The 26,773-nt window shown below is 40.4% G+C and overlaps 1 protein-coding gene across 6 annotated transcripts in view; it reads left to right on the forward strand.

Moving 5' to 3' along the window:
* Positions 1-19,711, forward strand: part of EML4 (EMAP like 4) — a 148,919-nt gene extending 129,208 nt beyond the window's left edge. For all 6 annotated transcript variants that reach the window (XM_040058237.1, XM_040058238.2, XM_040058234.1 and 3 more), the window contains 9 exons: positions 209-334; positions 454-585; positions 1,195-1,262; positions 5,223-5,311; positions 6,479-6,576; positions 10,449-10,536; positions 11,813-11,911; positions 16,268-16,398; positions 16,872-19,711. In XM_040058237.1, coding sequence (XP_039914171.1) covers positions 209-334; positions 454-585; positions 1,195-1,262; positions 5,223-5,311; positions 6,479-6,576; positions 10,449-10,536; positions 11,813-11,911; positions 16,268-16,398; positions 16,872-17,336 — 1,296 coding nt within the window. In that variant the 3' untranslated portion in view covers positions 17,337-19,711. The remainder of the gene's footprint in view (positions 1-208; positions 335-453; positions 586-1,194; positions 1,263-5,222; positions 5,312-6,478; positions 6,577-10,448; positions 10,537-11,812; positions 11,912-16,267; positions 16,399-16,871) is intronic.
* The last annotated feature ends 7,062 nt before the right edge of the window (positions 19,712-26,773 follow it).

The raw sequence follows: 26,773 nt of genomic DNA on the forward strand, positions 1-26,773 counted from the left end.
TGGCATAAGATCCTGGAATGCCTGTACTGAACAAATAGATGAGAGAGGTTTCAGGTCAAGCCCTGATCAAGGTCATAGTAATTGGATTGTTTCTTTTTGCTGGGAGAACTCCAGATCTGATGCTGTCACTGTGCTCTCTCTTTGTGGCCTCCAAAATGAAGCACCTATCAAGATGCCTGATGTGATTTTAAGATGTTTCTTTTCCCAGGTTCCTGACCAGTATGGAACAATCAGAGCTGTAGCAGAAGGAAAAGCTGATCAATTTTTAGTGGGTACTTCACGAAACTTTGTTTTGAGGGGAACATTTAATGATGGTTTCGTAGTAGAGGTACAGGTGAGCATAACTTGTTTTTTTAAACTAAAACCCAAAAATGTAAAGGTTTTCTCTGATGGTGTGTTATTTTAAGACTCCTCATTTTCTTAGTTGTTAAATTGCCTGTGGTTTCTTTCTAGGGACACACAGATGAGCTCTGGGGACTGGCATCTCATCCTTTCAAAGACTTATTTTTAACGTGTGCCCAAGATAGGCAAGTTTGTATGTGGAACTCTGTGGACCACACACTGGAATGGACCAGGCTGCTAGATGTATGTCAACCCCTTAATTTAAGTATAAAGCTAGAAAATAGGGAAAAGAATTCAATTTCTGAAACACTCTTGTCCCACCTGATTGCAAGCAAAAATCCTACAGTTATGCTTTTACAAACAGCTGTCTGGAAGCTTTGATAAACTTAGCAAGGTTCATCAGACATTGTGTAAGATGTAATCTGGTTACCATTGCTTGATGTCATTTTGAAAAACCAGCTTGAATCAATCTTAGTCCTTTATTCGTGTTACAGTTTATTTTTTTCCCTGTTATTCAAACAATCTGAAGAGGTCATCATACAGTTGCGAAGAATTGGCTTTAGATGTCCTTTCCTTACTGTCATTCATTTAGTAGTTTGGCTAGTTCTTTGCTAATATCCAGAAAAAATTATTTTTTACACAGAAATGTAAGCCTTTTACTCACGAGGTGGTCTTGCAGTGCATGTCACTGATACGCTGAGAGATGAGTGTGAGGGTTAGCGTGCTGCCAAGTGGTTGGTTTTTCTTGTGTCAGCTCAGCTCAGCCTCTTAGGGATAGCTTTGGTATGAGGGTTGGTGTTTGTCCCTGAGGACATGGCTGGGGCAGTGACCTGTCTGTGCCTCTCCATGCAGGAACCCGGGCACTGCGCGGATTTCCATCCCAGCGGAGCAGTGGTCGCCATAGGAACGCACTCGGGCAGGTAAACGCCTTCCAGCTGAGCTGTGATGATAAACTGTAAAGGAGACACTTCAGTACAGTGCACCTTATAGTGGGAGTCCATTTGCTTTTTATTCTTTTTGTTTGAGGTTGTGGAGGCTGAAAAGCACGGCAGAAGGGAACAGAGCATCTTACATGAGTTAGACAAAGACAGAAGAATTGTCTAATTGTTGTTAGGCTGGTTTGGGTTTTTATCAACTCTTGAGATGAAAGCCCTCATATTGGGATTTGTTTTGCTTCAGTTTTTTTTTAAGCTTTTTTTTTTTTTTTTTTTTTAGGGGTTTCCATGGGTACCCCTTTAAACGTCTTTTCCAAGTATCATGTATTTCCATATTTCCATGTGATGTGCACATTGCATTTCTTTTTGAGACAGGTAGAGTACAGATCTTTGTCTTACCCAAATCAAACACACTTTCAACCTTTTAAACTGAGGTGGAGAGGCAAGTGAACAGACTGATACTTTGATTTTTGTGTAAGACAGAGTTCATCATGGCACATTGCTGCACTGAAGTGGTACTGAAGTGTTCCTATTCTTCCTGGAGTCATCATGCCTTTGCAAGCAGTCAAAGCACAGACTGAATCTTTTTAACTTGAGCTTCTTACAGTGGGGGAAAAGTTGCTTTATTTCATAGTCAAACTCTGGCTTGGTATCATCTCCCAGGAAGGGAGTTCCAACGTACCAATTAAAAGAAAAAACTGGTTGTTCGTAGCATTAGAAAGGTGAGAGGAGCGCATATTAAATATACTAGCATTTTTGTTCTGTTTTTCAGCTATATCTCATAGTGGATAATGTGGTGATAAAATAATGCCTGGCACATTTAAGAAAATTGGGAAATTTTTTTGTGTGTTTAATTTGCCAACTAGAATTTTTTTTATGTTTAACCTCATTCCTAAAAACCATTTGAAGTTTGGATTTTAGATACTGCTGAGCATGTGCAATACCCCTAAAATTTCCTGGAAAAGTGAAATGCTAAATATTTTTAGGGAGTTTTCTCCAAGATGAAGATGCAGTCTACACTAAATTCATTAGGTATGATATCAGGCTACAAACCCAAGTTTACCTTCCCGTAAAACCTTGCTGAGCTCTTGTATATTTGATTACCACATTGAACCTTTCCATCTCACAATTATAAACATTAAATTGAACAAATGCTTCTATCTTCATTAAACAGAGCAGAATATACAGACCTAAGAGTACTTGAAACTGGGAAAAGGGAGAGAAGCCTATGTTTCTCCAGAGTTTTTTAGATGTTTTTGAACTTAAAGCACAGTCAAGGCACATTGCACAGCCAAAGCATTCAGTCTATTGCTTGCTTTTGGTTGACTTTTTTTCTGAGCATTTAGTGTTATGTTTTAAGTTTGGCACGTTCAGTTTAAGTTCTGATTTTTAATTTAGTTGAGGCAGCAAGTTTATACTGTGCTCAAGAGTTTATTATGATGGCCTTGGAGGTTTTGGTTTGGTTTTTTTTTTTTTTTTTTACCCTCAGTAAAAAGAGTTTTTAAGCAGTTATATTTTCACCATTATATTTTAGTGTGTTCTGAAATTGTGTGGTTCAATGATGGGTTTGAGATACACAAATGAAACTGAGTTGAAATGAGACTTGGTAAGTGTATAAGTGGATGAGAAATAAATGGAGTTGAGTCAAGATAAACAGAACAGTTTTAAAATTACTGCCTACCCAGCAGCATCATGCAGTGCTTTCTGTGCCAGAAAATTTGGTCTAAGGGAGTTATTTCCCAAGGAATGAGGGCTGCATGATATATCTCGAGTAACATAGGAAAAATAATCTCAAACCCATAACAAATCTTTTAATAATTTGATTCACAGCCTAAAATTCTTAAAGCAAATATTAAATGAGTCAAATCTGTTTAGAACTCATTTAACCCAAGCCTTACATGTGTCTCTTACCATTCTAGTGCTGCTCAGCTTTCAGTACAGCGGTAAGACAGGGGTAAGGAATGGAGCACTAAGAAAGTTGGGTTTGGTGGTTAAAGTTGTGACATCAAAAGAAAACTGACTTTTCTATCTTTTTTCCCATTCTTGTCTGTTGTTTTATAGTAGTGTGTCTTCTATCAGGCCAAACATCATGCTTTTGGGGGGTTTTTCACGTTCCCATGACAAATACTTCAGTATCATTTCCCCTTTTGCTCTGTCTGCAAAGGGTCTGCGGCAGGTTTGTTACAACTCCCTTAAATTCCTGCTGTGGACCTGATCATCAGCTGTTTGGGAGTACTCATTCTCTTTGTGGATTCTGCTGCTTGGTGAAAAGGCACGGCTGGAAAACTAAAAAAAAATTTGTCAAGGCACTTTTCAGAGCCTTTTGCCATGCTTGCAGTGGTACTATTTGCAGGGAAGTAGACACTTGTGTGACTTATCATGTAGAGTATCTTGAGTACTAAGCATATGAGTATTCAAAGGCACTGTGGGGAAAAAAGTGCTTACATTGGTAAGAAAACTGAAGGCTGAAGTGCAAGGTGAGTGTAGGGCAGAGGCACAAGGAAATAAATCAGGCAATAGAGCTACAGATTCCCTCTTTTCCACTGGTTCTGTCTGTCTTGCACACATGTTATTCAGGAGTCCATGCCATGTGAGGTTGGGGGCTTTCTGTGTCTATTTTGTTTAATTTCTTTCTTGTGGTTCTTTAACCACGAGCTGGTTTTATAAGCCATTGGGACCAGGCTGCTTTCCTGATGCCTGGCTGTTGGACGCTGGATGACCACAAGCTGGAGTCTCATCCCCACCCATAGAAAGCAATGGATGATGATGTTCCTGGAGTTCATTTTACAGCTTTGCTATGGAATAAATGGTCCAAGGTTTAGCAGTGTTCCACTGAGTTCACTGTGAGAAAGAGGGGGTGGAATTCCCTTGTTCTTTTCCATTGTGTTTGAACTTGCCATTTGCCATTAGGGATAGAAAACTTCCTATGGCAGTTGTACGTGGCTGTGAGAGCAGAAGTTTGGAGCAAAGAAATTAAATTCTGAGTACAGCTCCTGTGAATTCAGCCATATTGACACTGTTTTCATGATCTGTGGGTATGAACACATATTTTTATTAAATTGCCATTGTCTCTGTGTTGCTCATGTTCAGTGTATTTAGGAATTGGATGGGCATCAGGCCCATTGCAAAATGTCAGGTTCTGCTGGTCTTGCACACCTTGCTGTCAGTGGCCATTTTGCTCTATGTGCCAGTGAGTTTTTTGTAACCGTCTCACATGTGCCTCATAAATAATAAACTGCAGGGTAAAAGTTATTGGTAAAGAATAAAAAATGCAATTACCTTAGTTATAAATCGTCCAAGCAAGAAATATAAAATAAAATGGTAGTTTATGAACCATCAAATTCTAGTGAGTGGTTGGTTATTCCTTCTTACTGTGATAAATTTTTTCATGGAAGTGAAAAGGATTGAGAGAAAAATGCCAAACTAGAATATAATTTGTGTTTACAATGAGTATGGAAATGTTTTCCACTTACATCTACTACTTCTATTTTTTTTTTTAACTTTGCTTTATGAAAATTGAAAGATCAGTTTGATATAAATACTTACCTTCAAAATAGGGAGGTAAATGAAATTCAGCTGTAGCCTTAAGGCTTAATGATGGTAAGATGCAGTCAAATTATCTGTTCGGTAGCATGTTTATTGTTCAGTAGAGGTTTTGGTGATTATTACAGTGCTCAGGGAAAGGGAAAATTTTGAATGGTATTTAGAATCTTTCATATATTGTTCACTGAAACTCGTATTGCTTTGTGAACCAGAAAAGTGTTCCATTAAAAACAGATGTTCTCTGTGCTGCCCTTGAGGGGCTAGCGTTAAGATAATGAAGGGAGGCAGTGGTTATGGCTCTTTTACTTGGTTTTTTTGTTGTTGTTTTTGTTTGGTTTTTTGTTCATTTGTTTGTTTTTTGTTTAGTGGAAGTGATACTTACTGGAATTCTCCTCTCTCTAGGTGGTTTGTTTTGGATGCAGAAACGAGGGATCTGGTTTCAATACACACTGATGGCAATGAACAGCTTTCAGTGATGCGCTACTCAGTAGGTAGGCAGACTTGTACTGTCAGAATAATTCTGATAAACCAGATGGATGTTCTTTTAAATGGTGTTAAACTAGTCCCCAGGCATTAGAAAAGGCACAGCTTTGAAAAAATTGTTTCAAATGCTTAATGTGTAACTGAGGATTTGCTTTCGTATTTGTTTGTGTTTACTAAATCCTGGAATTTTGTACCTGCAAACGTCACCATCACCTTTCTCAGCCTTTTCTTCATGTTGAACTCTGCTGCTATAATAAATGCTAGCTTTGCTCCCCCCAAAAATGTTCTCAAACAGTTGACAGGTTAACAGAAAAGCCTGTAAAAAGCTTAATATTTCAGTTGTATTTTAATATCCTTCCCTGTTTTCAAATTCATTAATGCAAACCCATAAAACTAACCTCGTGTCTCTCTGGAAGTCAGCTGTTTGTGAAGTGTTTGCTCTGGGATTATATGGAGTCCAAGCCACTGCTGAGTCTCCTCTTCAGACGTGACATGAGAAATCATCAGAGACTGACTCCTCTCTGTTAAAACAGGATGGAAGAACGCCCTTGTAAACCTTTTTCTTGTTTGATTTTGGCTCACATGCCGTGTCAGCGAGCAAAATGCTCCTCTGCTGCTGCCACATGTGCCAAGCCCAGCAATTTATTTTAAATCACTGATGTTCATTAGCACTTAAGAGGTGTTTGATTGTGATTTGAGGCAGATCTTGTCCAAGTACATTTTTTGAAAAGAGACAAGGTAGAATAGAAAAATGCTTATAATGCTTGAAAATTCCACATCCTTGTATGTTTAGTGCTGATTTATTTGCAGTCCACACCACCAAAGTTAAGCTATCCATAGACTAAATACTCTTTTGCGTTTTTATGATGCATAAAACTCAAGTCTGCCTGCAGTCAACGGCTTTCAGAAATCCGGTGCAGTCTGAGGGTTTATATCCTGTCCATTGAACATTTACTCTAAAAAAAAGCAGAAGTGAAAGAACTTGTCCAAAAAACATACCCACAAAGTAAACAGATCCGGCTGAAAAGCAACATAATCTAAACTGTTATGAATCCTTCAGTACAATTCATAAGGAGTAGTTTAGCTGAGACTGTTGTCTTTGCAGTAAACCTGAAATAATTAAAATTCACAAAACAACCATTCTATTTATTTACCCCAATTATTCTCTGTTGTAGATGGCACCTTACTTGCAGTTGGATCCCACGACAACTTTATTTACCTCTATGTAGTAACAGAAAATGGAAGAAAGTATAGCAGATATGGAAAATGCACTGTAAGTTTTGGAGCATGGTTACACATTTACACGATTATTCCATCTTGTACATGCATTTTGATGTTTTACATACATTTAGATGTTAAGCAGTGAAACTCCCTCCAGACTGATGTTTTTCCCTTTTGGTTATGTGTTTTATAGGGGTTTTCAGCAGCTGATTGATTTTAAGCTTCAGTCTCTGATGGTTACTGCATCTCTTAGTGTGCAGTAATCACTTTTGCATCAAATATGCCTAATTTATCAGCCTACTGCCTTCTTTCTCTGAAATGGGAAATCAGCAATAAGATGGAGAAATGCCTTGTACCTGTATGCTGAAACTTGTTCAAGGAAAATATTACATTTGTTTAGGGATATTTTTCTCCTATTGGTAAAGTACTTCTTGAACCAACATAATATTAGGGTGGTGTAATTCCATTAGAATGTGTAGTCTTGTTACTACAAAATTTCAACTAGAGGGATGTGGCCCTGGGTAAATAGATCTAAATATAGCATGGGTAGTGGAGTTTGTTATTATTGTTAACATTGGATGCGGTTGTTCCAGTGCTGAAAAGACAGACTTTTTTTCCATAAGTGTTTACTTACCTAACATTCTGGTCCTAAGTTCAGCTATCTTTAAGGTTAGTGAAAATATTTACATTGAGAACAAGTGAAACTTGATGAGATTTGCAAATTATGTCATAAAAATAGGTTCACCTTTGAAATGTGACACACACTAGAGCACTGGGGTCAGAGCAGCCTGTGTGCAGCTGTTTTGGGACCGCAGAGCTGCCAGGGCAGGCAGCAGCACTGAGTCTGCCCCATCCCTGCCTGAGCTCACACGGTGGGGAAAGGGCAGAGACCACAGGGAGCTCAGACCAGGACCCCGGTGGGGCTGGTGTGGCTGGCAGTGGATGTCTGCACCTCAGCACACACCTCAACACTTTGTTTTTAAACACATATAAATTTAAACACATACAAAATTACTCAGAGGTGGCTAATCCTAACATACATGTTTAATTTGCTATGTATTTCAAGGCCTCCGTGAGCTCTTTGAAAATGTGTAAGATCATTTATTTCTATGTGTTATGTATGTGGAGAGAACATACTGCAATTTAAACCAACATCTGGACGTCCCTCTATCCCACTGCCTTGACAGGAAAGGGGTTTTTAAAAATCGGTGTGGGAGAATTGAGCACTGTTATACCTAGGCAGAGGTGTCAAGGCTTCAAAGCAGAGTTCTGTTATCCTTTTCCTTTCAGTGTGAGTGACCGCATGTAGAATACAAAACCAGCAGCATGGTTTGTGTCGGGGCTGAGCTCCCTGACGCTCCCAGCCGGTGCAGAAGGCAGCGATGTGGAGCTGCCCAGAGCTCCTGCGAGGCTGCAGATCCAATTTCACTTGCCCTGCGCCTCCCTGTGCTCCCTGCCAGCACCCTGGCAGGTCCACATCAGCTTGATGCTAAGCAGGGAGACACCCAGGCATGCTCGGGACCCGGAGCACTCTCCTGGCACTGCATCCTTCTGGCATTCTGTCATTCAGTAGCCTCACGGGTGACCTCCAAATAGTATGAGTCAGTCCTCCTGGTAGTCAACTTCTGGTTCTTTCTTCCAGCTTGAATACATTATTTGAATTCCTTCAGAAGGATTTTATCTACTGAACCAGCATTAGCTGGTTCGTAAGGGCTGTATGCCTGCTGTTGGGTTTAAATCCCCTCAGTCACAGCCAGGCATTCTGCTGCTGCTAGAGAGGCAAGTCTGTGACCTGTCAGCCTGTTTCCACAGCAAGGGATAGTGCTAGCTGTGATCAGATCTTCAGATGAGCCAAAACAACCATTTTGACTAGTGAAGCTGTTTTTTGAGGGCTCCAGCTATGCAGTCAGCAGTGTGAAGGGTGGGCTGGGGCTGAACTTCAGCAGTTCCTGGATAGCTGCTGCTGTTCCCTTTTGCCTTACATCAGAGATACTTTGGCAAAAGAGGAGTAAGTGCTGGGCATTTACTCAGAGGGCTGTGGGTGAAAGCCACACTGGTAGCCACACTGACAGCCACTCTGAAGTATTTGGTACACTGGATTCAACCTGAAGTAATTAGTGTGCCTGTCCTAGAGGCTGTGGGCATTTCGAACCTTGCACCAGTGACGTCTGAAAAAGATAAACACTGCCAGTGGAGGAAGGAGTTTCCATTGTCAGACAGTTTTCTTAGCTGGTGATAATATGAATCATTCATTGTGTATAAAAGTACAGAAAAGGAGAGAGTAAAATGTTGCCTTTTTGGTGGGCAGCTACCAAAGAAAGATTTTAATAGGAAATGGGATCCTCCTGTTGTAAATATGATAACAATGTCGTGTTCCAGTTCATCATTTGGCGATCAGGGATTTTGCAGCCTGGAGCCCCCTGGCCAATTGCTTTGTTCCCTCCTCCCACCACCCCCAGGAATTTTAACAGCTGCCAAATGTCTGGCAGGATTTAGTAAATGACTGACCAATTCTTTTCCATGTTGGAGTTCGATTGCAAATTAGAAGACTCGGAAAATAAGGAGAGGAGAAAAAAATCCCACCCAATTGTGCACTTTTTTTTTTCTTTTAATACCGGCTTTGCATGTCAGTATCGTATGTCTCACCCATGACTGCAAAGCAGTTATGTCCATACACAGTTCCTCTGCTTGAGGCAGAGACTACTGCATGAGTAAACAAATCATAAAGGGCCAGCTTTTCTCCTAAATGTTTTTGTAGTCTCTCACAGAGGACCTGGGAATGGGGAGGTGGGACATGGGTGTATTTCTACATGTAATTCTGGAAGCAATCAGGGTCTCTTAGAGTTCTCTGTGGAAGAAGCTGGCATGATGGGTGGCACAGCAGACAGCACAGAGCTTCTGTGCGCCCCTGGCGTGGCTGCTGCAGGCTGTGCCAAGAGACCCTGTGGGGACTTAGGGAACCCTTGTTCATAATGCCCACTGAGGGAGGGAACATGGATTGACACCTCGCAGTCCAGAATGTGGCAGTGTGCTGCCTGGCAGAATGACTGCGAAAGAGAGAAAATAGATGGTCTTACAAGGGGGAAAGGAGCAGTAAGAAGAAATGGAAGGGTGGAAGAGGAAGAGTGACATGGATGTCACTCCTATTAATTTGCTAGCCATGACTCCTACCTTACATTTGTGGCTTCTCTGGAGCCTTTCATAGCTTAATTATTACAGTTACTATTACTCTTACTTCACTCAAAAGAAGTTTGTGCACAGAAAAAATACTCTGTCCAGCTGCATTTGTCTTCTTCCTCAAAACCAAAGCCAGCTGTTTAACCCTCAGTGTGCTCTTGATGGTGATAACTAAACAACTAGACCAAAGGGTTTTGATTCTTAAAAAGGATGATCTTGTGCTTCTGCGTGATGGTTGTTAACCGAGGTATCCTAAGTTTTTAGGATGAACAAGGGTTATTTGCCAGGAGTGGGCATTTAATGGAAGTTATTTTAAATGGATAGAGAAATAAAAAAAATCCCTGTCACTTTTTTGTTGCGAACTAAAATGGATCCTGTGCAAATTACTTGCTTTTCACAATTAGTAGCCATGTGTATGTTCCTAATTCCAGTATAAATTTGGGTTCATCCATTTTTTAGCATGATGCTTTCTAGGAGTAAATCATTCTGGAGTCCAAGAGGGCCAGGCTTTACAAGGAAGAGCGGGAGAGGCACAATGCCCAGTTTGTGTTTGTTTAGCTATTAGCGAGTATGGCAGTGGGAGTAAGGAGCCTTTAAAGGAGCACAAGTGAATTGCAGCAGACCTGGGGCAGGTGGGAAGGTGATTTCTTTTTTTGCTGTTAGATCTCCCATCTGTGGGTGCAACTTCTGCTTCACTTTCAATTAAAATCAAGTTTTTCACACTGGTGTTACTGCATTCTTCTTCAGGGACATTCCAGCTATATTACACACCTTGACTGGTCCCCGGACAACAAGTATATAATGTCAAACTCAGGAGACTATGAAATATTATACTGTAAGTATGAAATTAAATACACTGGAAATTGAAATAAGTATTAGCTGTCAGAGTATGTGTTTGATTGGGCCTGTACAAAAAGTGTGTTTGATTGGGACTGTACAAAATACTTACTGACAAAGGGACTGATTTGAACTTGTGTAACCTGATATCTTGATGTTATTCAGAGCCGTGTATTACCTAATGGCAATGCCAAATATAGCTTACTTCTTTACAAGGTCATAAATCAGTTTAACAGCGTAGAATTTACAGAACAAATGGCTCTACGACTTGATGTTGGCCAAAAGTTCTGTAGATTGAAAATAATATATACAGTGGTCTAATTAGTGTCAACAATACCAGTTATTTTGGGGGAATAAAACCAGTAGGCCTGTGCCACAGTTCTCTCCTGGGATTTCTTGTTTGAAACTTTATCTTGGCTGGTGAAAACTAAGAAAAGCAGTAATGCTGCTTTAATGAGTTAGCGGTAATAATGTTTTTGTGTTTGTCTTTTTTTAATATTTGAAAACATGAATATAACACATAGTGGTTATGCCAGAAGTTCAACATCAGTAGTGCATATCAGTCTGTTTTAAAATGGTGGTTTTTTTATTCTTGTCTTCCTATGGCTTTAACTGGATCCAAGAGGATTGTAGTTTTTTCCCTTTACAGGCAACAATAGCCAACATTTTAAATGTCTGTCACCTTAACATATTTTTTCTGCCTGTCAACAACTTAAGTTTCAAATCTAGATAGTGCAGTCTGTCAAAAGGAAGTGTTGGTGCTTATAATTTCATGTATAGGGAAGAACCATGACCCATTATTACTGTCTTGTTGTATTGCAAGACAATATTTCCTTTCCTTTTCTAGTTGAAAGTTGTAAAGCAGTCTAAGGCTTCTCTGGCAGTAGTTGCTCACCGTTTTAAAAGCACAGCTTCCTGAATGATTTATTGAATTTTAGCACATCAGTGGAGCTGGTAGGAAGAAGAAATCATTATATTACAGATGCTGTTAAAGCATTTTTTAGACTTTGTAGCAGGCTACTCAAGTTGCAGGGAAGTGTTTTTGAGGTTATGATATCAGAAGAGGGAAATGAGAAGTGAATATGACTCATAAAAACCAAGTGAAGCTTCAAGTATCTGGAATTTGATTAAGATGCTGGTCTGTCTTTGCCTCTGCAATCTAATTCCAGATTGGATTTAAGATGTATTTATTTACAGCATTAGCATCTCTTCAAAGAGCACCTATGGAAATATAATTTTGCATTGCATAACTCATCATCCACTTTTTTTTACAGGGGACATTCCAAGTGGCTGTAAGCTAATCAGGAATCGTTCTGACTGTAAGGATATAGATTGGACAACATACACTTGTGTGCTGGGCTTCCAGGTGTTTGGTAAGTACTGTTTAACTTGCTTTTAAGCTACTAACACTGTGCTTTTGTGGTTTTGTTTGCTTCAATTTGTCATTAAGAGTACACTGTTAATGATTATTAAGGGATGGTGCTGAGATCACAGACCAAAGTGACTGACCACAGTATTTGTCTGTGTTAAAGTGCACCAAGTGTTCTATATACAGTGTACAATTGATTTCTACTTAGTTCTTGAAGTTTGGGGGTTGGCTCTCCCCCTATCATTTTACCCATAGTCTACCAATTATGGAGGCACTGAAGCAAAAGGCTTATATTTTAAAATGCTCAAATTGGCACATGTGCATTCTTATTTGTTTGCCTTGTTTTGGGACAGGAGCAAGAGTCTTAACGAGTGTAGGTTATAGTTCATTAATTAAAATTATGACAGCACTTTGATACCTGTATTTAAAGGTGAGTAATATACTCTGTTTGTAAAGAATAAAAATGCTTTAAAGAGTAAACAGATTTTTGCCTAGTAGTTTATTTTTAAAATACGCAAAAACAATTTTAAAAAGCTGACAGATGTACTTTTAATAGTACCATTTTAGACTTTGGCAGCCTGAAACAGTTCATACTGCTTTTGCTGTAGGCAGCTCTGTTGGCCATAAATGAGGAGCCCCTCTGTGAGCGTTATAAAAGTAAGGTCCAGCCTCACAGTGAAGTTCTGTGAGCAGGGTGCTGAACATCTCTTCACCACTGAGATCAGGCACCTGCCTCTCTTCTTCATGTTGGTGGAGATACCAAAAGTAGGTAAATCAGCTAATTCTTTAGAGGTGAGGATTAGATCTACAAATCTTCCTGTCACAGCTACTAGGAGGTCAACTTTGAATACCAGTTTACATGCAGGATTGAAAAAAAATCACTGAATTGTGAGTCCTTTCTGTAGCTTCTGACACCTCTCGTGCATATTCAAGGGCTGTCATGTGCTTAAGGAGCCTCAAAGGATTGAAACTGGTGTGGGGGCATTGACACACTTGTGTGGCACATCGGTTGGGTGGAGGGCATTTGGTGCTTAATAACCAGGCATGATTTTCTTTTTGGATACCAAAGATCTGAGACACAATAAGAAAAATAAAGGGGTCAGAGGAGGAAGCCGATAGACAGAATAAATGTTTCTGATTTTTTTGGAGCTTGGTAGGTAGCAGAAATAAACAGGAGCATGCTCTTTTCTGGAGGTGAATACTGTTGCTTATTGCTCGTTTGATGAAAATACTGGCTTTCATTAGCCTGAGGACTGTAAACCAGGTTGTGTATTTGTAGGTGATTTTTTTCAAACTATCTGGGAGAAATAGATGCATCTCCTGATGCTCCGTTCACGTAAGCCTAGACTAACAAGGAATTGGACCACAGCAGTTATTTCCTCATTGGCTTTGCTACTGTGACTGAAATAACGGTGCAACACAAAAGCCTTTTTTTTTTAAATGGAGTATCAGAAGATTCAGGAGATGCCACAGAAAGTGAAAAGTAAAACTCTGATGCTAATATGATGGCTTTCCCCAGGAGCAAGGAAAACACTTTGTAAGGACTGTATATTCCTTATATACAGGCTATATAGGCCTGTATAGAGTGCAGGCTTGGAGCTGAAACATTTTACTTTTCTTTTGCAGAGTGCTACCAGAAACATGTAGGTAGCAGGCTCTGTTAGTACTGAACTTTTTACCACTACATTTGGTAGTAGAGCAGACAGAGTAAGGGCAGCAGCTCTCTGAATCCCAGGACTTTCCCAGAAGTGTCCTTTACTCCTGACCTGAGGAGGTGAGCTGTGGGAGTGCAAAAAGTGTTTGGTTTCACATCTGGACCACTGGCTTTGTCTCTTTAACAGATGTTAGGTAGAAGCTGTTATTAGTGACTGGGGCCAGGCTGGACATGAGCAGCTCCCATAACCACTGTTTTGAGGAACCATTTTTCTTAGGGCTTTTAGAAGTGGCTAAGTCTCCTGATCCTGTCTGTGTTTTGTTTTGGATCAATACAAACTTCAACCACTCTGAATTAAGTTTAATTAGTTTCAACTGCTCTCAAAATCTTCAATGTGTCAGAGGACCTGGGAATGAAATAGATAAAGCAGATAATGTGGTAGTATTCTGGGGCAGAACAGAATACATTTAAACTTCCTAGCCAAGATTCATCACACCCTCATTTTATACTGTCTGCTAGCCTGACGCACTTTGCAGAATCTTAAAACTATGGTTTGACCTCAAACAAAGGCAAGTATTTTCCCATTAAATCAGACGGTGCAGCTAAGCCAACCTATCAGATATTTGCTAATCTGGCTTTGAGCCAAGGGTCAGCTGGCTCAGGGATCCAAGCAAGCTGGGGCTGCTCACTGGTATTCAGGAGAGAGGGTTAAGTTCTTGGGATTTGGGCTTTTGGGTGCATGTGTTTTACAATTCTGCTCTGTGGGTGGTGTGCCAAGGGTTCAGGCATTGCACTGTTGTCAGCAGAAGGAACAGAATGGAAATGTGTGGTTTGGGTGAGAGTAGCATCACTCCTTTGGCAGTTGCTATGACTGCTGGCTCAGCAGTATCATCGCTCTGCACCCCGAACACTTGAAGTCGCTCTTGGGTTTGCTGCGCATTTCCTACAGCTGTCTCATAGAATTTATTAAAATTGAAGTGCTGCTGTCATGACTTATAATAAAGTCCTATTATTTGGGTTCTTTTGTTATTTTTTACAGTTATTAAGAATTTTTGCAGTTATATTAAGAACTGAAGTCTCAGTCATATTAATGTCTTGGATTTTTCGTGTTTGCCTGATGCATTGAAAGCAAATCCTGCTGTCTTATGACAAAGGGTTGCCTTACCTTTGGAGCTGCCAAAGGACTTTGTGAACATAAAAGATGTTTAATAAAAGCTTCAATCTTGAATATTAGTCCTCTTAATCTTAAATTAAAAAGAAGAGGAAATTAAAAAGAAAAGGAAATTGCATAGTTCTTTGTCAGAGTCTGCCTAAGGTGATAGCTAAAACTTCAGGCATTTATTACTCCCACACGATGACAATACTTCATATATAGAATGAATGAGGAAAGGTAAAATTCATTCATGCTGAACTGCTTGAAAATTCTTAAATAGTACATGTTTTTCATTTTGATTTCATTGATGTGAGAACACTAAAATGTTTCTGAATACTTTCCTAAGCACTTCATGTCTTTATTTAGTAAATTACCTACAATGTAACTTACTGGCATTGTTGCAAGTTTAACAAGCTGCCTTTGTTATTCTTCAGAGAAAATAAAGTTTACTCCACCCACTGAAGAATGGAAAAAAACCCAGCTTTTAAGTTAAACGCTCTTTGCCATTTTGCTTAAAAACAAGAAGATAAGGCAATTCTGAGTTGGCTTTTTGTGTTGTATAAAACAGCACATGGTTTTTATTTTATTGAAGTCAGTGGCTGTAAGGGAGGAAGAATATTTTCATATCTGATAATCAACAGCCCTCTTGGTCAATTGGACACACAGGGGTTTTTTTGGGGGGAGGGGGGGCGGGGGCACGGAAATTCCTTCTAACTTCTAGACCTAATCAGAAACCCAAGTCTGATCTTAAAAACATGGTACCTTTGGCGTATACTAGTATCTTATAATCCCTTGCTTCTCTTTTGCTCAGCTTTCCTTGCAGATGTGAATTGTCTGTTTTATTGTGAGAATTTCTAATGTCTTTATGTTTTGTTAAAATAATTTTGTTCAGAGTCTCCCCCATCCCAAATTTGATCAGTGTTTTTCATATAGAAAATGTTATTCTTTTGTCTAGATGTATCTGTGTTACTCTTTTGACTTAAAATCATATTGAATTGTACTTAAGCACTTGACAGCGCTTACATCTGTGAAACTTGTACATGCTGGGCTTCTGTGCAGTATATCATCAATCAGTTGTCTACTCTGAGTTACACAAATACTAAGATTTAAAATACAAGAAGTCAAACAAATTAAACCAGAGAAGAAACCAGTAGGACCCTGGGTTTGCTCTGTGCTCCAGCATCACTGTTGCTTTTAATATATCTGTGCATGGATGACGGTATAAAGTTACCAGTTTTAGCAGCAAACTTTAACTAAAGAAAAGGTCTAAACAAGACTCAGTTTTTGAACAGGAGACAAATGTTAAGCTCAAGATGTTGTCCTGGCTGAAACTGAGGATTTGGGAGAACAGGGTGGGGAGAGCAGCATTAGGCTAACAAAATATTAATGATATTTAATGCAATGCACATTCCATTTTCCAGATGAATTTCTGTCTTACTTTTTGTTCATCTTGCCATTTCTCGGAGCTTTATAGATTTTATTTTTGTCCATGAATTGTCTGTTGATTTGTTTCAAAACCACCATTTCTAAATATTTTCTGCACTCTTTCCTAGGAGTTTGGCCCGAAGGATCAGATGGGACAGACATAAATGCCCTTGTCAGATCCCATAACCGAAAAGTGATAGCAGTGGCTGATGATTTTTGTAAGGTCCATCTCTTTCAGTATCCCTGTTCCAAGCCAAAGGTAAGTCTAGACCAGTGTAGTCCAGGTGTGCGTTTAGATTGTCTGAAGCTTTCCTTGCTTCCAGCGTAGTTGTTTTGGAGCCTGACAGGCAAATACTTCTTTTATGTCCAGTAACCCCCATTAATTTTACATATAAATGGAAAGTGTACAACAGTATAAGTATAAAACAATATACCTAAAAGGGAAGTGTCAGTAGTCATCCTTAAATTCCGGAGATACGAGGCTTGATACTTTGTGTTTGCTGGCCTTAGTGTTAGGTCCATTACTTTTTCTATAATGATCTAAATCTCTTCCGAGTTGCAAAGAAGGGAGGAAGTATTGTGGCAGGAAATCTATATAAATATAATTCGTTACTCTTTTGTGAACTAAGAGCTCTCTTGAGGGGCTAAGCAAAAATATTAGTAGTTTTAAACTTCTATATCATGTGCACTTCTAGTCGACGTGTGATTTATCTTTCTGCTTGTTTTCAATAGGCCCCCAGCCACAAATACAGTGCTCACAGTAGTCATGTGACAAACGTCAGCTTCACTCATAGCGACGGTCACTTGATTTCAACTGGAGGGAAAGACATGAGTATTATCCAGTGGAAACTTGTGGAGAAGGTAACTCTGCCACCAAATGACATTGTCCTGGATATCAGTGCCACCAAAGTGCCCATCCCTGCCAGTGAAAACGCTCTGCAGTCTCCTGCGCATCTCCCACAGCCTTTTAACGAAGTGAACCAAAATGAAAGCGTAACTGGCAGCTCTCCGGCTTCCTTGGAGAGCAACTTGGAGCAGTCTGCGGAGGCCAGCGAGGAGCACAGCGAGGAGCAGAGCGAGGGAAGCAGCCTGGATCCCGCCGAGCCGAGCTACGAGGAGCCCTCCAACGAGCTGAGCGAGGAGCACAGCGAGTCCACGGTGACGGAAGAGCAGCAGGATAACTCACCGGTGTCTTAATGCTGCCAGCTTGGGCGGTCATTATTTTCCCTTGGTGTGCGTGCTTTCATTACAAGGGTGAGGGTTCAAATAGGGAAGAGTAGCTGAGATTCATGACCACTCCAGATTTTGAGTTTCAGTGAGATTTTTCGTCTGAGCTTCAGTTCAATGTGTGGAACCATCCCAAGGGCCTGGCTTGATGGTCTGTAGTAAGATCTGGTCGCAGTTAGTAGTGGACATTACCGTAGATCCATTTCAGTTCTGAAATTGCTGTCAGGAAGTGGCATGAAATGCATACTGGAAAAAAGGATAAAGCTCTGAGAATTAGCTAAAGTAGACCACCTTAACTATGTGAAAGTGCTTTCTAGAGGAATTGAGCTGATGGGAAGCACTGAGCTGTTCCAGCTGGGAAGCAGTGTGCTGTTTTCCCAGGTGCAAAGACAAACAGAATGAAAAAAACAAACCAAAAAGCTCTTTGTAGGGCTGTTTTCCTTTGTTTTTCTTGAGAAAAATAGAGGAAAAGTAATGTAACAATGCCACATGTATGGCAATGCCTTCTTGATCTAACACATATGCAATTTTCTAACACACTACTAATTTCTCGTGGAGTCTGGATGTGTTCAAAGTTGGTCTGCCCTGGGTGCTGCTAGTTCTAAGGCAAATCTGTCGAGAAACGGCGTCGGCTGTTCCATTTTCACAGACTCCTAACTAGCAGACTAACCAAATACTGGCGTGTTTTCACCTTTCATGACCTGAAAGTTGACTTAAACTATAGGACATAATTGTCTCTTCAAAGAATTGCTTGCCTAGAGAGTTGGAAACTTGAGAGACTTTTTTACAGTGACTTTGATGTGAACAGCAGAGGAAGCATGACAAGAACACAGAAGTCAGATGGGCTCCAGAGTTAAACTTTAAACCTTCAAGCAGAACTTGCTCCATCCCTAGTATGAAAAATATAAATACAGTTAACTTAAATTATTAAATTGGTGCTTAGAATTAGTAAGTTGATAATTTTTTCTTCTGAATTTTTAGAGATAATTCTTAAAAATCATTAAACTGCAATTTCTACTTTCTGTTTTTCCCCCTGTTCCTTTAGCAGTTGTGATATAAGCATACAGTAATTTAGATGATGATGATGTGATGTTTTTGTTTGTTTGTTTTCCCTAGACTTGCTGATCTGTTGTTTTTGTGATTTTATTTCCACCCCACCCCTCCCCTGCATGGCTCTAAGCCATGCAGCTCTCATGTGGCTATACCTGGCCAGTTACAGGATATCTTGGCATTTGTTATGCATTTGGAAAGTACTTTTTTTACGAAGTTTGTCAGATAGATACATTTTTTTCTTAAGTGCATTCATTTCCTACTTTAAAAAAGATATAGATTTACTGGCAGATATCCATTTCCTATGTACTTGTTTATATTTTGATTACATAGAATTTTCTTTTTTATCTTGCTGCATTGTGCTGGTATTTTAGTTCTTAGTTAGAATATCATGTTTAGAAACTTTGGATGAGTTCATAAGTCTTAATTGTGCAAACGTTTACGTGATTGTGCCATTCCAAAGTGCATCAAAACTGTCATTCCCTTACTAGTGTCTTCTCAGGAGAAATGCTACAGATCAGGTATTTAGTCATCATTTGGAAAGATAAAAACAAATGGACTCCCAAAGGACATTTAGAACATTTATATATAAAATATATAAATATATATATACACACACACACATATATATATAGAGAAAAAAAAATATCCTCTTGTTTACAACAGTTCCAGAGAACCTCAAAGTAGTTCCCTTCAGATGGAGGGAGATATGGATTCCAAGCAACCTATCTGTTTAAACTGTGCTCTGTACATAGAGTTTTACTGGAGAGCTCTAGTATGCCTGACTTGCAAATTTGCCAAATAGCAGCAGTGGAAGATAAAGTTCATCAGCTCATCAAAGTTCTTGGTTACAAATGAGGAATATGCTGTAGGTTTAGAAAATAATCTTAGTAAAGGAGAAAGGATAGTAGAGCTAACGAGGCGCAGAGAACTGTCATTTTTATGAACTCCACATAAGCAACACATTTCTCTTTGGAACATCTATCACCTGGGGTTGCCATGTAAGTGAGGGTTAGAGTTGTGATAGTCTTGTGTAGTTCAGAAGACTCTACTAATATGCAAAAAGCCTTACAGCTTTCAAATGCTGGCAACTACTGTTTAACAAATAATTAAATCTGTGATAATGGATGGAAATGGGATTATGTAACTGTAGATGTTTTAGAAAAATAATTGTGAATGAATTATGATTAAGAGTGTTTCATGTGAAGATGTTTGAGCCATTTCTATCTATCATGCATTCCTGTCTTGAGGCAGAAAACTTTGAAGATTAAAAAAATAAAATAATCATAATAAAATATTGCAGTGTCTTTCTCCATATCTGTTCTGGTTCCTTCTGTACATAAAGTGGATGCTGTCATCACAGTTGCCATATCTGGGTCTGTGATTTTGAAAGAAGTTTCTCAAGATGTGCTTTTTTGATAACCTCCCAGGCTGTAAAAATATGTTAACTCAGCATTATGAATTGTCAGATCTGGCATACTATTGTCAGATCTAAATATTGCTCTTGTTTATGTCTCAAAAGTTCTTTGACATTTGCCATTTCTATTTTTCACGAACAGCTGGCATTATCCTTTTGTAGCTAATTGATGAGTGGCAGTGTTACAATCAGATTTTTGTCCTGCTGCAAAGTGCAATCTGCCTGCCAGGGTTCTGCCCAGAAGCTTTCTTCTGGAAGTCATGAGAGAAGTACAAGCTTATTTTGGCTATAATGTATTAAATAGCACAATGTTTCCCCATTCCTCATTGTCTCTGTCCAGCTGCAGGTGCAGAAGGTCACAATATTCTGAATATATTCCTTGTGAGAGATTCCTTCTTTTTAAAGGCTTTGAATCATTCGCATTTCTTGCATCTGGTTTCTGTCCTTCGCAAAAGGGGAGGGTGAGGTACAGAAGGAAGAAATTTGCAACATAGACAAATACCTCATGTTTATCCTCACTTAAAGGAAAAGCAAACAAAAACCATCATTGCCACCCTGAACTGGACTGGAAACTTAGACTCTTCCACCAAATTGTCAGGAGAATGCTGACAACAGGAGAATGTTCTACCATGAGCAACAAGCAGCTGTGCCAAGGTCCTGCTGTGTTCCCAGCACTCCTGCAGCTGTGCAGTGCTGTGCTTTTCTACGCTCTGCTCCATTTCTCTCCAGCTCGAGGTTTTTGCCCCCTCTTCTCCTGGGATTCTCAGGAAGACAGGAGTCTTCCCAAAGAGTAGGTAAGCTGGTCTTCAAGTCCTCGTTGGTGATGCAGGTGGGATAGGGCTTCCAAGTGCCCACTCTCATCCCCTGGGACAACAGCAGCCTCTTTGTCACTTCAGGAAGCTGCAGTGATGGTATTTCTTCTGTGGAGATAAGTTCAGGGTGGAAGCACCACCGAAGGCGTAAAACTGTAATTACATCCCCTTTGACATGATGGAAAACCTAAAGTCCATATTAAAATGTTTATATAATTTTGTACTAAAACACTGGGGAGTTATGGAGTGCCAGGCTTATGGATTTTTGCAGTCTGCATCCACATGGGTGAATCAGATAAAGGGATACCGGGTTTTGTGACTAATAACCACATATCCATATGGAGTTTTTTTCCCATGGAGGTTTCAGGATAGGTGAGGAACTGGGGATGTGGATGAGTAGTGATGAACAATGAGTTCCTTTGGTTTGATCTTGCTGGAATTCTCATATATATATTATTTGTTATATAAATAAAAAGCATTAGTTTTTGCATATGATAGCATGTCAAGGTCTAGTTTCTTTCTTTTTTTAATCATCCCTAGAAAGCAATGATTCTGATTTAGTCTATGAAAATGAGCAAAAATTATATTTTGATTGTTATATTGATTAGTCTGCGCTAAACAATATGCTGTATTTTCTATTTTGCGTTTCACTGCACATGTGTCACACCCCTTTATGTTTCCTTCAGTTCAGTGCAGTATTTCAACTGAATCAGGGTGAAGTTAGTAGAATGTCCTTGTGAAATTAGGCTTGGCCAAACCAACCAACCAAATTTCCACAGCCTCGTGCTAATAAAATGTGGGCTCCTGGCAGTGGAAGGGTTACTGTTACATGAGGTGGATTTTACTTGAGTGATATTTGTGCTGCATGTTTGCTTTCCTCCTGAACAAGTCCAAGCCCATTGCCTAATCTTTATTTCTGACAGATGTTTTATGTACTAACACTTTAATCAACTGAGAATGGAAAAGTGCTTACAGTAGGATTATACCCTTTAGAACCCCGGCCAGTGTACACATTTTAATGTGTTGAACGTGCATGGGTTGGCTGTGTGTGCCTGTACACGTATCAAATCATAAGCATCAAATGGATATGGCTGCTCTAGGCCTTTTTCTGGTGGTTTGAAAGAGAGATGTGGATGACTTCACAGTTAATTAAGAAAGTTTAGGAGCACGGAATAAAAAGCCTTCCCAACAGAATGGTAAGGTAAGAGGATTGGGAGAGGAGGGGCAGTTGGTGGAACTGGTTTTACCAGAGCTGTTCCCAAATTTCCCTCTTCTAGTTTTTGTCTGTGTGCTAAAGCCTATAAAAACTTTCACTTCTGTTGGATGTACTGGCTGTTTAAAAGGTGGATTTGAGAAAAGAAGTGTATGGAGATTTTGGCTGCGTTTTACTTTTAACAAATAATTCCAGAAAACAGCTTTCTTCTAAGGAACCAAAATCTACAAACAGCCTACATCTTTAAGGGATATGTATGTCCTCGTGATTTTTACAGGCCAGTATCCTTTTCAGAACGGGACCTCTGAACACTTCCCAGCTCTCACCAACCAAGTGATCTCCAGCCAGGCTGTGCCTTGTCAGCAGCCTCCACTTTGTAATTCTCTGTGGGTCACGTTATTTTTGTTCTCAGGTAGCCACCACTTTTGTTGGTTCCTTGTAAAAAAACCCAACTTCCTCTGAGTTCTTGGAGGCTGTATGAATCATAGGCAGTTACCTTGTCCCAGCTTTATTTTTTGGTGAGTGCCTTTAGGTTACTATTTCTAGAACATGCTTTTATCTGGTGAGCCAAGTGCTCCAGGGATCTCTTGGTCTTCTCTGTTTCCCTCTGTGGATGTTCCGGCAGTGCCATGTTTCTGTTGTGCGTTGCTTGTGTTGCCAGTTGACCTTGCTCTGAATCCTCTGTCACACAACACAAGGCTCCTTGCTCTGCCTATGTCACTGCCCTCCCAGGCTGCAAGCAAGAGGTGACATTTGCTTTTAGTGCTGCTTTAGACTCCTCTCAGCTTCCTTTAAATGCACTCTGGTCAATGCACCTAGCATCTGTGTCTGTGTCCCCCCTTTTTTTCCCCCCTCCATAGCTCTATCACCGATCAGTCCTTGCACTGGCAATTTTTTTGGTTTTTAAGTCTATTCACACTCCGCTAGGCACCTATAACTGCGTACAAGAAAATCACAGAAGAGAAAAGTCATAAGCTATGTGCATTGGACAATGATTACAGCTTCAAACGCTATCTAGGATGTAAGTATAAAAATCCCTGAAATTTTGTACTCTGACAATGAGTTTCTCTGGTGTTGGGGGGATGCTGACAATGGAACTGGAAACTTATAAATCTATGCATTTCCTAACTAAAAGGAACTTGGAACAAACCTGGTGTTATTGCTGCATCAGGGAGGCCTGGGGGCTCACCTCATAGATTAGGAAAACAAGCCAAAAAACCCCAGAAACAAAATTATAACCAAAGCTGCTTTTGGCTTTAGCAGAGCAGGCAAAAAGTTTTCCATCTGACAGCTAAAGCAGAGGGAGCAAATAGAGCTATGAAGTGTGTGCACAGAGCAGCCCAAAGCTGCTCTTGCTACGTTTCCTCTGGTCCAGAGGTGGGTATGAGCAGCACCCCTCTGTGGGTGGGCACTCTCTTTTCTCTGCTGCTTCAAACTACCCTGGGCAGAATTTCTGTGGAAAACATTGTTTTCAGCATTGTGTTGATTAGAATTTTTACTTGAAGAGCCAAACACAGAATTAAGAGCAGAGGGAGAGTCAACATCTTGTCCAGACACAGGTGACCTCCATTGCTAATGCTAAACAGAGATTTTCATGACTGTCTAATGTGAAATGGCAATTGTACAGACAGGACTTCTTAAAGGATCCCATTTGCCCCGAGTTTGGCAAAGGGAAAATGAAATGTCAATCGAGTGTGTAAAGCTGGGTTTCTTATATCAGAAGTTGTAATGCATTTTCAGATTGACTCACAAATCAGGAGATCTGCAGTTCCATGGGTCTTCTGCCAGCTGGGAAGGAAACACATGTGGAGCATTTAAAACTTTCAAAAAAGCATACCTATGAGGGATTTTTCAGGACAGATGTCCATTCCACCCTTTTCCAGGACCATATGGATCTGCTTACATTATATTTGGTGGGGGTGTTCATAGAATTTCTGCTTATGTTGGAGTATTTTGTATTAGAGTCAGTAATTCTCTAGGGAAAAAGACAAAAACAAATTGCATGAGTAACTATCTTCCAAATTGCTCTCTTAGTGGCCCTCCTAGGGTTGTACCTCTGAAACATCTTTCTCTGAGTAGACCTCTTGCTCTGATAGATTTTCAATTATACATAGATTCAATTATATACAGATTCAATTTTACATAATGTTTCAGAATTGTTTTTTCTCTCTTAAGAACAGGACAACCTTCCAGGTTATTTCCAGCAGTTAAATCAGAGTCATTCTCCCTAACAGCAAAGAGGGGAATGGCTTCAACTTGCCTAGGACTCGTGTCTTCAGAAACTTTTGTCTAAGGCTTCAGCAGTCCAGGTGATGTTTCTCTGTGCTGATGCTGCCCTTGGAGGCTCCAAGGGCTGGCTGTGTCCATGGGCTTCTCTGTATCCTTGTGGAGGCTCTGTGGGCTCCTCTGTACCCCTTTGGGAGTGGCTGGAGGTGGCTGTGCAGACTCTTCCACCCGCTGCTCCTGACGAGGTCACGGGGTTTTGGTGAGCCTTGCCAATGGTGCATCATCATTGCCAACCCAGGTGGTGTTCCTGCAGCAGTTTCACTTCCTTCAATGGCTTTCTCATGGAGTATTTGCAGTTTAGCCACAGCATGTAGGCTATTGCAATCCATAAATTTCTCAGAAAGGGAAGGGAGAGTATTTGGTATGCAGACTTCTCCTTTACTGCTTTGATTTTTTCCTTAATTTTTCCACGGATTTAAATCTGTTTGACTGGAAATGAGTGAAGGAACGCGTTGACACAAAGACTGACGCAGGTTTGACTGGAAAGTTTATTCTTTAGTTCCCCCCATCACTTTGGAGCCTGACCAGCATTAGAGATTTTAATGTCACAGATAGCGTGATAGAAATTCTGGCTTAGCTTTGCTGTAAGAAAAGACCAAGGGGAACTATGGCCTGTGTCCCATTTTTGGGTCCTGAATTATTGCCAATTATAATATCTCCCGCTGAAAGCACTGTCTCCCCAGCATCGCCCTGTGGGAACTGATCATAACTCCGCAGCAAAGAGCAGAAAGAGGGTTTGTGCACAGGGGGAAGGGCTGCAGATGGAGAGAGCTGCCATAAATGGCTTAGCTGACAGTCCAGCTTTCTGCTGAATTGAAAACTTGTCTCTCTGGAAATCATGGGAATCGGCTTATGAGTTTCAGGCTGGATGCATCTGCATGGATTTGTGTGCAGAGAGCTTGGCCTAGGGTGCTGTGCTCTGTGCACGTGGTCTTTCTGCATATCTGATGTGCCACGTCCCTGTAAAATATGTAAAATTGAATGGAATGTGCGTGGAACAGAGGAATGAGTACCATGTGTGCAAAGGAATAAGCAAGGTTTTGATCACCCCAACGTGCGACCCTTTTGTCACCCTTATCCTGATTTGTTCATTTTGCCTTCTTCCTTCACACTGTCAAAGGCTCTTCATGAGGTTTGTTCTCGGTAGTTCCCAAGGAGTTTCAGTTCAAGGTGATTTTCAGGGCAGAGCCCCAATTGAACAGCAGTAAAACACACCATCATTTTGTCCTGTGATCCAGAATCAGCCCAGCTACAGGTGATGGTTTGATGGAGCGTTGCAGGAGCGAGGCTCCACAGCTCCTGGATATGGTTGTGAGAAAAAGCCCATCCAAACAGTGGTGCCTGCTAAAAGCCCATTGCGGTACAGACACACCGTTTCTGCTGCAGGTATTTAGGTGTGATGATTAGAATTGTTCACCTTTAGTACTTGCTTTGGCTGAGCAATGTTGGTGCTTGTTTCTCTTTGATTCACGTGCACTGACCACTGCCTGTGTATATGTGTACATATCTAAATTAATATAATGACAGTTCTCGCCCCCTGATCTGTAGTGCTGCACGGGAACTGGCAGCTTTTTGTTGACATTCATTTGGAAAAAGAACCACCCCTTCTTACCATGAATATGGAAATTTCACACCAGGAAAATTCTAATCTGGCATTAAAAAATAGTCATGGGTACAAACCTAGGTTTGAATGGGAAGGTGACTCCTGAGGGTTGATTACAGGAAGGAAATAGGACTGACACAAAGAAAGAGAGGATTGCACCGCTGTTTTTCTTATAACAGACAAGTGATTTCCAAACACTGGCATAGGGAGTTGGGTTGGTTCAACAGTGAATATGTTCTAGGAAATAATTTTGTTTCTTGAGTAATTTGAAAGCTGAAAAGAGAGAGAAAGTTGTAAAAGTGGAAGGATTTGCTTGGATGGGCCATCCTACTTCTCTTGGCAAAGTGTGTGCTCACCAATACAGTGCATTGCAAGCTAGATGGTGGGTTTGTGATTCTCATTCTCTAAACTACAGGAATCTGACCTTTCAAAAGGGTCTTTTCTAGTAGAGAAGAGGCAATAGAAAGAATGCTTGGCAGTGTTTTGTCAAAACCTGTTACAAGGCAAACCATCATAAAGGATTTTCCTTATATCCATCCAGGAATATATTCTATTAAAAAAAAAGCCTGTGGGGGTCACTCTGTGGATACAAGCCCTCTGTTCCTCAGAAATTATACCCTCACCCTTCCCCGTACCCTGTGGGAGGCTTGGATTTCATTATTTTCCTTTTCTATTCAAGCAGGCTTCAAATATCTTCCTTCCCTCAGGTATTCTGTGGCTCTGCAATAGCACTTTCCTTAACATACAGAAAATAATAATGGTTAATTTGAGCACTGCCCTTAAAGGAATTACATATTTAAGCATTTGACCTTGTTCATCCAGTGTTCCCCTGAACATCCCATCCGTGGTACAGGCTATGCAGGTTACCTTCACCAATTAGATCCTGGACATTCCGTACTGTAGCCGTGGCCAGTGCTGGTTTTCCAGCTGTGTTATCGTGTCCCTAATTTATGTCTGACCACCAGCTCGGTACAGATTGGAGCTGGGTTGGTGACTGGCTGTGTTGCTGTCTGTCTTACCAGAAGG

This window comes from Hirundo rustica, chromosome 3 (genome assembly GCF_015227805.2).
Source record: "Hirundo rustica isolate bHirRus1 chromosome 3, bHirRus1.pri.v3, whole genome shotgun sequence".
NCBI classification, from domain to species: Eukaryota; Metazoa; Chordata; class Aves; order Passeriformes; family Hirundinidae; genus Hirundo; species Hirundo rustica.